The sequence below is a fragment of the Corvus cornix genome, chromosome 5 (genome assembly GCF_000738735.6).
Source record: "Corvus cornix cornix isolate S_Up_H32 chromosome 5, ASM73873v5, whole genome shotgun sequence".
Lineage (NCBI taxonomy): Eukaryota > Metazoa > Chordata > Aves > Passeriformes > Corvidae > Corvus > Corvus cornix.
Window position 1 is genome coordinate 51,468,201 of NC_046335.1, and position 12,013 is coordinate 51,480,213.

Consider the following 12,013-nt stretch of genomic DNA (forward strand, 5'->3'; position numbering starts at 1 on the left):
CTCTTCAGTGCTCTTGCTTTTACCTTTCAGTGCTGTTAGATCTAAATTAGGAGCTGTTCACTGTTTTCTCTTTGGCCACTCTGCATAACTGACTTAAAGCTTTAAAAGTTGGAAGTACAGCAACACAATTTCTGTTATATTTATGTACCTTAAAGTTGTGAAACCAATACTTTTCAACCTCCTCTCTAGTCACAAGACAACTTAGAAGATTTAGCTTAGAATGATTTAAAGGACTTTTAAATGTGTTTTCCCTAGTTGCTATTGATTTTTATTGAATCAAACTAATTTGAGCTGAAATGAAAAAAATCTTACTATAGCAGCAGGAAAGGACCAGATGTCAAACTTGTATTTTCTTCAGCAACTAATTTGAGAAGCTTAGTATTTTCTCTTGAGACAATAAGATAACACCTAAAGTTTGCTAGCAAACACATGATTTTCTGAGAATAAAGTAAATATAACTGTAAAGAGAATAAAGTAAATATAATTGTAATTGTTTTAAGAGTGTCACAAGGAAAACATAGCTTAAAGAGCTCAGTGGGTTGTATGTGCATTGTTGAATTATAGTTACAGTACCAAAAAGTTCCTGTGGAGCGTGGTCCCTTGACTGTCACAGCCTCTTTATCCCAGAAGCTGTGTAGAGAGATCATGACAAAATTAAAAGCTATGCTGAAAGATGCTGCCTTGAAAGAAGTTTTCACAGAAGTAGCTCACAAACCCCTCGAAAGTAACTTTGAGCACTCACACATTCACAGAACAGCCTGTCCCTGAGACAGAAGCACATTTTTTTCATTCTTGTTACCATCATGCCCCCATAAGAATTCCCAGATTTAACCTTACAGGTCCTGGAACCATATGTACTTTATCTCCTGCACTAATGCTGGCATGGAAATTATGGAGATGAAACCGAACTGTTCTGCTAGTTGTAATTGCTGAAGGACAAACACCCTGATGCTTTGGGAAGGGAAATAACATCATTGCTGTCAGCCCCAGCTCTCAGGATACCTGCAAGTGTAGTTGGTAATCCTGTACGTCCATTTCTAGGAACAGCTGTGAACTTTGTTCTCTCTCCCCCGCCCTCCTCATGTTATTGCACCACCTCTGCTTCTCCCTTAAAGGCAGAGAGGTGCCTGTCACCTGTTCTGCTTGTCCCTCTGTCCTGTTCCAAGCTGCTTTTTCAGGTGGTGGTGGGCTGGAACACATTCAAGCTCAAAGCAGCTTTTTTCAAGTTGCCTAACTTTGCAGTTTTGCTGCCTGTATCAATATATGTCTCCAAAATCTCCTGTTGTTTTTTATGGCTATATTAATTGCCTTAATTGATTAGATGCTGAGGGGTATAACTCTTTGGTGCTCTCACTCACCATTTATGTGCCAATTGGTGGACTTCTCACTCCCATTATAAGCTGAGGCTTAGGCAGATGTAGCTGAGAAAACACTTCTGGGTTTGCTTAAACAGCTACTTACGTGTTCTTAACTCTTCCCTGTCCCTTCCCTGTCACATGGTGTGTTTCACTTGGCCTTAAGTCAGTATGAAGGAATTGTTTAGGGATGCTGAGCTGACATAATTGGTCCCCACAAGGGAGAGGGTCCACTCCCTCTTGACTTCACATTCCCACTCTTTCCTTTGCTGGCCCCAGATGTCACTTGAAGCACTTTTGGAGTTGAATCATCTCTCTGGATGGGGAGGAGCAGAAATAGCTTCCTGGGACCTGTGCGAGCTAAATCAGCTTGCTGAAAGATTTGAGTGCCAATGCTGGGAGCATGGGAAGGGGTGGGACTGTGGCTTGGAGCAGAGCAGGGAGGAGCTGGGGTGGGGGGAAGCAAGTGAGACCTCGCCTTTTGGCAGCAGCAAGCAGTGAGATGTTATCAGCTGGGTGTTAAACAGAGGGGTTGTTTCTTCTCCATCGTGTGAGCACTAAGTACAGCCATCGGGTCACTGAGGGGAGCAGCTTGGTCATCTGACTGAAAACTTGTCAACGAGTCCTGCCACCAACTAAACCAACTAGTCTGAAAGTGAGGAAAAACTTCAGCGAGGTTGTCCTCTCTGGCTGCAGGTTTCTTGTGCAGGCAGCTGCCGTGGGAGGGCTGGGCTCAAAGGCGAGAGTGCTCCCTCACCTTGGCTGGGAGTGCTGGGTGAGTGGGAGGTGTGGGGTATCCCCAGGCTGGGACTTGTGGGCAGAAACATGACAAGGGCAAATCCTCTGCATTTTTACACTTTTTCTGCTGATGTGTAGGCCTCACTTGGGCACCACCAACAACCTGCTGAGCCAGTGTCACACTTATCTTTTTCTTATCTGGTTCTTTCTGAACTTCTTTAATCCCAACTGTACATTTTTCAGCTTCAGAATTCACATAACATTTTTAGAAATTCAGGAAGCTGGGTGTCAGATTTTAGAGCAAAACTGCTTGTACTGGGCATCTGCCTGCTTTTTCCAAAAGGCAGGAGGCAGACTAGTGAAACGTGCAACCCCTGAAAGACTAAAGTTAAACAAAGTAATTTAGTGTGTTTGGATCGGCAAATGATACTCAACAAATCTTCCCAGAGCCCAGAAGAGTTAAACATGTGGAAAAGTTCTGGGTGTCTCAAGGGTCTGGCCACACCTTTAGCCAAGTAAATGTGTGTTGAAGTTGAACAGAGTACAGAGTACTATCGTTGTGACACCATAAATCTGGAGGCTAATGATGTATAACTAATCATCCTCATGTGGTGGCAACTGTTTCTCAGGAAATACATGAACTGGGTTGTACAGCAGAAGTGCACAAACAGTTGAATGATCTTGATGAATTGTTGGGGCTCACCAAAGGTGTGGTGTAAATTAGTGGGGCTCTTATATACCAGAGACACCAACTCACAAGTGGTTTTGGGAGAGGCATGAAAGAGTCAGTTTGAAATAGCAATTTGTCATGGTAATAACCGTACAGATAAATAGAGTTAAGCAGCTTTCTTGTGATTTTTGTCTCTCAATATCCCCAGGTTATGTTGACAAAGAAAAATGAGTCTTTAGAGGACAAGCAGGCATTAATCCTTAGAATGTATGATAAGAAATGAAGCTGCCAGTGTTTCCAAATTCCCCAATCAGTCACAAATTGCTGACTCTGAAACCAGAAATGAAGCACCATCTCTCACTGCTCTTTCTTTAAACTAAATGCTGTGTAGCAGTCTTTCGCTCAAATGGGTCAATTCCTTAGAACTCACCACTGGATGTTTCTACTGTAGGATAATTCACCAGATGTTTTAATAATAACCACTAGTGACGGAGGAGTAGACTTGTCAGTGCAGGTTATGTATGACTTTCTGTAGATAACTGCTAGCTTAAACTGGGTCAAGTCTGATCATTCCCCAGATGGCAGGGTTTCAAGGAAAATCCAAGTTGCAACAGGAAAGTGCTTGGGTTTCATTAAATGCTAGTTCTTGCTTTTGCATCATGACTGAGCTAACACAATGACCTAGTGCTGAGATCATCTCTGCTGGCAGGTACCTTTAAAGCAAGCTTTTAAAGAGCAGTCCATGGGACTTAACTCTTAACCATCACTTTCTTGTATGAGTGTGACAATAACTTCTTGCAGTGGTAGATGTTGAGGCTGTGTCCAGGGACACGTCTGTGCCCGCAGACAAGAGTGTCCCTTCTGTCTTCCCGTGGCTTGTGTGATTTTGGGCTTCATAGAGAGTGATCAGTTGGGCATCTGATGCAGTGTCTGAGCACAGTGAGCCAGCTTGAACATGTGTCAGTGCTTATAACCACAGTTTGCACGTGCCAGAGCAACCTTGGATAGGAGAGTGTGGACAAACTGGAATTAGTGGATAGTGAACTATCCCTGCAGGAAAACCGGGATGACGGATGCACTCCTCAGGAGTGATGGAACTCTTGGCAGGAATGGGCAATGTTTGTGTGCTGGGACCACTGTAGGGTGACCACAGGGTGGCAGAAATGGATTCCTCTCAAACTTGAGGAAGCATTTCATTGTTACCTGTATGATGTGTCCCTTAGTCTTGTGTCAGTGTCCTGGCAAAATACAGGTGCAGTGTCAGGTTAGGCAGCCTTGTAGAGTTGCTTTAGGTGGAGGAAAGCATGGAAACTTCAGAAATTAATGTATTTCTGACAGATATCGGGCACAACAGTGGAGAGAGGGACATATGTTCACAGGAGTAGTCAAATGAAAACTGTTTCAGAAGAAGAATGTTAACTTAGGGAGGTGGGCAATAGGCTTTTCCATGTTTGACTCGCTCACATCTTCTGTAATGAGTTTTCATTTGAGAAACTTTTACTAATTGTCTGAACAGCGTGAATGAGTGATATCCAGAAACAAACAGTAAAATGTCCTGTAACAAAAAGGATGAGCATTATGAGTGGTTCTCGTTTGTATTCAGCCTTAAGCTCGCTAAAACTGCAGAACCAGCACACAGAGATGTACACACAGTTACTACCATCAGATCTGTGGTTCTCTTCTGTCAAAATAACATCTAGACTTCTTTGAAGAAGAAGGATTTAGTTTTTATTTTGGTGCTGATGTTAAATAAGCTGTCCTATCACACTTCCTGAAAAACCTGTCATGTTACAGGGTTGTCATACTTGAGAAGGGACAACAAAAAGATGAAAATTCATGTTTTTATTTTCAAGTATTTCTATGTTTATACTTAAATTTTCCTCAGCTTTGAAGATGGAACTGGTATGTTCTGGCCTCTAATTTACATCTTGGGCACTGCAAATGTTTCCATAGTGTTTCCAAACCAAATATTTTTTTAACTGACTTTGTGGTCACTAAAATTGACCACAAGTAAGTTGACAATATACTCATAAGACTGACAAAAAAGGTTATTTTGGAATTAAGCAGTTACAGATATTCTAGTAAATACAACAGGAACTTTAATGTATTTATACTGTTTTAAATGCAGGATATTGTGGAAATGTAATTTAACTTTATTACAGGGTTAGTTTGACTTATACCTATAATGTGCTTTAGATAGAGTAGTGAAGAAATTCTTTAACATATGTTTAAAGGCAGAGTTCAGTTTCTCCTCAGGATTATGCATTCCTTGCCAATTATTTATTTTTATTGAACTTTAACCTCTAGGTTTCTGGGGCTGCAATAAACTGTGCAGGGGTGAAGAGAAGTAAAAGGAGTTTGTTTTGTAAGAACTGTTATATCTATACTTTAACTTATCTGTCTGAGGTAGAGATATACAGAAAATTCTGGAAGGTCTGGTGCAAACTTTAGGAGATTCTACAGTGTCACTGATGTGCCAGAAAACAGCTACAAGTATTTGTCCAAGTGCAGCCTTCCCAAGCTTTGGAATCAGAATATTTCAGTATCTGAGGTCAGAGTGGAGGGTTGAAGTGGAATTGTTCTTGCTAGGGGAGCAGGAGTCTTCATTATTATTCAGTTTTCAAACAGCAGAGGAGGGTTGAAGGATTCCAGTTCTCCTTATGTGCCCTGCAGTTAAAAAGACAGGCTCCATCCAGTAGTTGATCTTGGGGTTGCTTCTAAGGGTTTCTTTTTTTGCTTCAGCTGGTGATGATAACACTGAAATGAATGCAGAGTTGCTGTGAGTGTTTGAGCTCAGCAGATGCATCCTGAGTTACTCCAGCTAATGGCACAGGGTGCTGGGAGCATTTTGAAGAGCTTCACGAGGGTTTAGTGGGAGCAGCTGGGATTTCAGCAGGAAGTGTATGAATATAGTACCAGTGGGATGCTAAGGACAGAGGAATCAAACATGTGGAGATGCCATGCATGAAGGCTCTCAAAGCACTGTGTAGCTGTTAAGAAACTATTCTGCAAGCTGAAAAGTACTTTGTTCATGCACTGTGGGGAATGCTGCCACTACTTTTCTATTCCCATCTATTTCTGTTTCTGTGTAGCTTCTTAATCTAATGAATATTTTGAGTTCCTTTTCAAAACTAATTTAAAAATAAATCCTCCTTATTTTTGTTCTTATATCAGTCCTCTACGTGCTGGTTTAATGTTTTTCTGTGAAAGCAGTGTAATCTTTGACATTTCTTCCTCTAGGCATTGTCTTGGCAAGATCTGTTGTACTTCCTTTTATCACTGAAAGCTGCCCTTTCCTCCCTGGCCCTGTGGGTGACCTTCCCGTTGGAGCCTCTCATGCCTTGCACTACTCAGGGTGGCCTCTGTTCTCTGACCTCGCTGCTTTCCACCTCATCCAAAAATATGCACTGATCTCCTTTGCTTTTGCTCTGTGACCAACTTATTCCTCCTTCCTGGAATGGTCCACTGGCTTCCTGTCTTCTGCTTCATCACTTTAAATTTTATACCAACTTTTTATGATGCTCATTGTTTCCTCTTCATCTGCTTTTCCACTGTTTTCCCAAGGAGTCATTATGGAGCCAGGATTTCTTTAATATTTATGGATTACCTGAAGGCTTTGTGGATTTTTAGAACTCTGGCAATCTAAGCTATGTTTAAAACTGGCTGTGTTAATATTTTGCTATATCATTAATAGATCTTTTTTTTAATGACTTTTATAAAGACTTAGAAGCTGAACAGCAGTTGTTGTTTTAAAAGTAGTCTGATTTTTTTGTTCCTCTAGATTTAGCTGGGACAATTAGAGGGTGAATTAGCAATAGTATTCAGAATTCTGTTAGCAATTCAGCAGATGGTAACTGAAGCACTTGCTTTGAGGAGGAGCAAAGGAACCATGTCTGCATTTGAAGGAAAACTTTATCTTTATGCAGAACTGAGGAAAAGGCATCTGGAGTGAGGGGAATTTCTTGGAGAGTCAGTCTTTGCCTATTGCAGAAACTTACTTTAAAAAAAAAAATCTGTTTCCCAGTTATATCATGTGGACTGTGCTGTGCCCAAATAACCATTACTGTTTGAGAGAACTGGATCCTTAACATGTACATGCAGTGTCTGCTGATACAAACCTGCTTGCAGAACCCTTGAGCCTAATCACTGATGTCTGTTACAGGTGACACAAGAGGAAGGCCAGCAGCTGGCACGGCAACTTAAAGTAACGTACATGGAAGCCTCAGCAAAAATCAGATTGAATGTAGACCAAGCTTTTCATGAACTTGTCAGAGTTATAAGGTATGGTAATTGAGACCAGATAATTAATGTCCATATGTTAATGGATAGCTGCAGGAAAGGTGTTGAAATGCAGTGGGAAATTGCTGAGGAGATTCTGCCTGCTGTTACCTCTAAGCTTTGACCAATGATCTCCATTATAAAACACTCAGGTTCATTAGGAAAAATGCTTACATGAATTTAATATGTATTTGAAAGAGAATTTTGTTGCCTTAATCTTTCAGATTTTATTGATCACCCAGTCAGTAAATGTGATAAAGTAAATCTGAGACTGGCCTTCTGTAAAAAATTGTTTCTTATAAAAAGAAAACCAAAAAGTGAACTCAAAAGTTATCGCTTACTTTATCAGTAATTTGAATGTAAAAAGGAAGTGCATTCCCTATGAAAATGTAAAAAGAAAGTGTAGAATACAGTAGTTATGTTTGTTTAGCTGAAAATTATTCTATGAATTTAATTTGAAATACCTATTTCCAGGAAATTTCAGGAACAAGAGTGCCCTCCTTCACCAGAGCCAACACGGAAAGAAAAAGACAAGAAAGGCTGCCATTGTGTTATTTTCTGAGAATCCCAAGAACCAAGCTATCAACTGCCAGATTATTTTTTTTCTTTCCATCATTTTACATCACTTCTGGTATTGGTCTAGCCTTATATGTGCATGTCCTAAAAGTGGTCACCAGAATAGCCTTAGTCCAAGAAGCTGGCAGAATAGTTCTTGAAGAAGACTCGGTCATCCTGGGGCAGACTTCAAACCAAAACACTAAGGCTGCTTCTCTAATACCACAGTTCCTTCCTTCTCTCCCTTCAGAGCTTGCGCCTTGTGGAGTTTTATTCGCAAAGGAGATGAAACAAAACCGTGTAGGACAAGGTGTTGAAGTCATGCATAAGTTGTCTCTTGTGAATTAATTTATTTTTACTTCTGACATTTCATTAGCTATTACAGAGACCTATATTGGAGTATAGAGAATACTTTTTAAAAAAGGGGTGGATTGGCTTTTTTTTTGTTGTTTTTGCCCTCAGTTAAATTAGACTTGAGTGTTCAGCTAGCCTTAAGAAACCTACACTGAATTTCATTGTCAGCAAAAATTTTCATCTCTCATTTATGCTGCAGTTTTATTTCGGTGGCCAAAACATTCTACTGTATTTATTTTATGAATCCAGAACAGCTGCAGGATGATTACTACTACTATTAGGATATGGCCAAATACCTGAGCTCATTCTGGATTGAGGCATGTCAGCTCATTAAGAAATTTCACATTATGTTTGAAAACAAATTGTGTCTTCCTTTGTATTTCCGGGTAAGGGATTAAGGAAAACTAAAATTGTAGCTGTTTTTGTTTCATGTGATATAAAAACGAATTTGATCTTTCCATTGTCAGAGATGATTAAATGTTTTTGCTATATACTTTTATACATTATTTTCTTATCAAACTAGTTAACAAGTATTTTTATATGTTTGTAAGCAAATATGCTTTCACAGCATAACTTGTGTATATGTAAAGATGAGTATTTAATTCTCACAGTTCACTTTTAACTGACAAAATGTGGGATTTGCCAAACTGTGGTAAATTTCTCCTTACTCTCCCCGTTATACCCAAGAATGGCCAATATTGTGCCTGCCCAGCACACCTATAGAGTAAAATCTAGTGTTGTGTTTTAATGAATTTCAGTATCCCTTACTAAAGACTGACCATTATGTGAATTATTAAACTGTAAGACTTTTAACTGATTGTTTAGTTAAACTGTGGATGGTTGTTTGAGTTCTGTGGATTGTGTTTAAACAATTCAAGAGTATGGTCCCTGATATTGAAATACTGAGTGGTATTGCACAGTTGTCACCTTAATTGAATGTGTCCAACAGTTCTTTGAAACTTGATTATTAAGCAAACCCTTGTATAACTTCAGGTGCTAGAATTAAAGATGATCTAACCATTTTTGGGGGGTAAGCACACTGCCTCTTTCTGAATCTCTTCCAAAACCTGCATTTTTTGGGGGTGGGGGGTGGGGGAGAAGGGACTGATGGAACCTGGCTAGGGAATAGCAACGCATGTCTGCACAGCATTTTCTTCAAGCTTGGAAGTAAAGAAAAGCCATTTCAACTTAAGTCATGACAGATGACAAAAGCTGATGTTTGCTTTGGCTTGAAGTGTGTAGTCAGTGGTCCAAACAATAATCCTTGTGTTTTCAGGCTCAGCTATGCTCACTGTCAGGTCCTCTGCCATGAATCTGTATGTGTCTCCTGAGAAAACGGGGCTGAAACAAGTTCCAGGTACCTTTACAGCAGCAAGGCATTAAACCTTGAGGTCGAGATACTGCCAGGCATTGCAGAGGAATTTAAGTTTTTTTAATGTAATTTAGATTCGCTTGCATAATGCAGTTTTGAGAGAGTGGGTAGCTTCCCCTCCCTGATGGATTTATTGGTTGATGAAAGGCTACTTAGGAGGAATGTGTGGAAGATTCAAACAAGAAGTTACAGTGGAAACACATTTGGGAGATGCATTGCATTTTTCAAGTCAAATGTAAGAAATTACAGCCTGTAGCAAACACCACGTGTTTTCTTAGCTATGTAAAGCTCTCTGGAGTTAAATCACTGAATATGTGGCATTAGAACGAGTTAAGACAACAGATTACAGCATGTGTGCTGAGACTGAACTTGTGAGGTGAACATATCTTTAGGTTTTATAATTTTTTTCCTATTTTTTTAACCTTTTGCTCATGGTAGAATGGCTTTAAATAGTAGAGTGTTACAAATACAAGTTTTTTTAACGTGCAGCTCCTTGTAACTGATAGAGAAGGTGGTAGAGCTCCACATGGAGAGATGGATAACTTTGAGGAGGTTGATGCTAAGGATCCTACACCTGCTGAGCCATGTTGAGAATGTGGTGAACCTTACAAACAAGATAAACAACCCTGGGACCAGCAGCAGCAGCTGCTGTGCAAGTCTGGGCTAAGTTTATTAACTAGGATATGTGCATGTGCTTTTAAAGGCTTCTGCTGCAGAGAATGTGCAGAGAAATCTCTGTTTGATGTCGTCATCTCTTTTCCAGACTGGTTCCTTATGTGCCACTTTAAGGAGATGTTAAATGTAGGCCTTTGGATCCTACTCTTCAGACATGAAGTAAATATTTGGAGAAGTAATAGGGACTTTTGGCCAGTAAGGGTGATCTTGGTGGTTGTGTGTTCAAAGCAGCTGAAGGTATTTCAATGATTTGCTTTTCTAATTGTTGTACCTGAAGGTAATGCTGAAAAATTATGCTTCTGGCCCTGGTGTGATGCTTGAAAAAAATATAATAAGGACCTTGTCAGTCTTTTAAAAAGTACAGTCCTGATCTATATGTCTTGGATTAGTTCTTAATTTACAACATTGCCACCTTGCTGTAGGATAGAGTTTAGCTGACAACCCAAGAGAGTTTCTTACAACTTTTCCTGTCAGAAGAAATGCTTTAAGATTTGTCACTTATGTTTGTAGTCACTTCAGTTCAAGGCCACATTCATAAATCTATTTAACTTGCAGTTCAGAAATCTGGAGTGTTTAAAATGTACCCAGAAATCACCTCTTGCTCTTCCTAGAGCACAGGGGTAGGGTCTGGACCTGTGTTTCAAAGCACAAAATAACACCTCTTTCTGTCACCTCACACTGCTGAACCTGCTACTCCACTGGATGAGGAGGGGGATTGACATGGTTGTAGGCAAAAGCCTTTTGATGCATAGGGAAATGAGATGAGCTGTTGTGAAAGGGTTAATAAAGCAAAATGTATTTGGAAGGTGTTAACTCCCACTAATGCCAAAGAAAACTGACTTTAATGTGTGGCCTCGTGGTTAGTCATCGTTGATAAAGTCCAAGTCTGGATTCAAACAAAAATGTTGGCTAACGTTCTTCTGCCATCATTTATGTGAGCAGATTTCACCCGTGGCATTGTGTAGTCATTGACTGGCCTTGCCACGTAGTCTTATTACAAGACTTTGATGAACTTACTCCAGACAGGAGACTCTTGAAGTCAGTGACCACAAGCCCAGCACTGCCAAAAATTATCTGTGCTTATTCTTTAGAAGTTCGTTGCTGGGAAAGGGTCAGGCTGAACAGAACTCATTTTCACTTGATTTAGGCAATCCAGTAGATTTTGATTACCCTAATGTACCAAAACCATGGTAAAAGAAACATTCAAATGGAATTTAGGAAAACAATCAAGCTGGAAATGTGGGGGCATGGGAGTGTTTTCTTTGATACTGCACTGGCCCACAGCAGGGCAACAGTCTTGCCAAAACATGAAGGCTTAAAATTGTAAAGATGGTCTCTTGCTCAGAGCATCCTGGATGGTAAATGCACTGCTCATCACTTTGTAAATGTGGCTTTTTCTGCGTTCTTACCTGGGTGTGTTGTAAAGCCAAGTTAAAATTGCAGGCTTGAAGCGAATTCTGCGTTTGGCGTAGGGTTAAGTAGAGGTGTGTTCAAGATCTTGATCCCAGTGTTGTGTATACACACCCGTTGGAGGGCCCGAAAACTTCGGAAAATTCTCGATACTTAAATATTCTTGTGGAGCTCTGACCATGGAAACACCTGCCTAAAACAAGTCAGGTGCAGAAATGAGGATGGGTGGTGGTTGGAGTACCCTTTACTGGGGAGAAGCCACAGATGTGGAAAAGACAAGGGATTAAACGGCAGGAAAAACTTAATACTCAGAAGCAACATTGTGAAAATGTGATGGGCTTTCTATTCTAGACCTTTCTGTTTCTCACTTGCTGTTCTAGCCTTTTAAGAGTGTAGTTATTAAGGGTTTGAGAGACTCTTGTGGATTAAATATAAAGGACAAATTTCATTAATGGATGTAATATTAGTTGTGAACCAGTAGTATATAGAATTAAATGCATTGTCTTGCTGCTGGAAAGCAAATACTGGTCTGTTCAGCTACTTTTTCAGCTGGATTGTGCTGTATGAAGATATACAGTATTTGGTAATCACTAATTTGTAGTGACA

The 12,013-nt window shown here is 40.1% G+C and overlaps 1 protein-coding gene across 1 annotated transcript in view; it reads left to right on the plus strand.

Annotated features, from left to right (window-relative positions):
• RRAS2 (RAS related 2) overlaps positions 1-8,972 on the plus strand; it is a 42,786-nt gene extending 33,814 nt beyond the window's left edge. The window contains exons 5-6 of the mRNA XM_039552781.1: positions 6,926-7,044; positions 7,516-8,972. Of these exons, the coding sequence (XP_039408715.1) occupies positions 6,926-7,044; positions 7,516-7,603 (207 nt within the window). The 3' untranslated portion in view covers positions 7,604-8,972. The remainder of the gene's footprint in view (positions 1-6,925; positions 7,045-7,515) is intronic.
• The last annotated feature ends 3,041 nt before the right edge of the window (positions 8,973-12,013 follow it).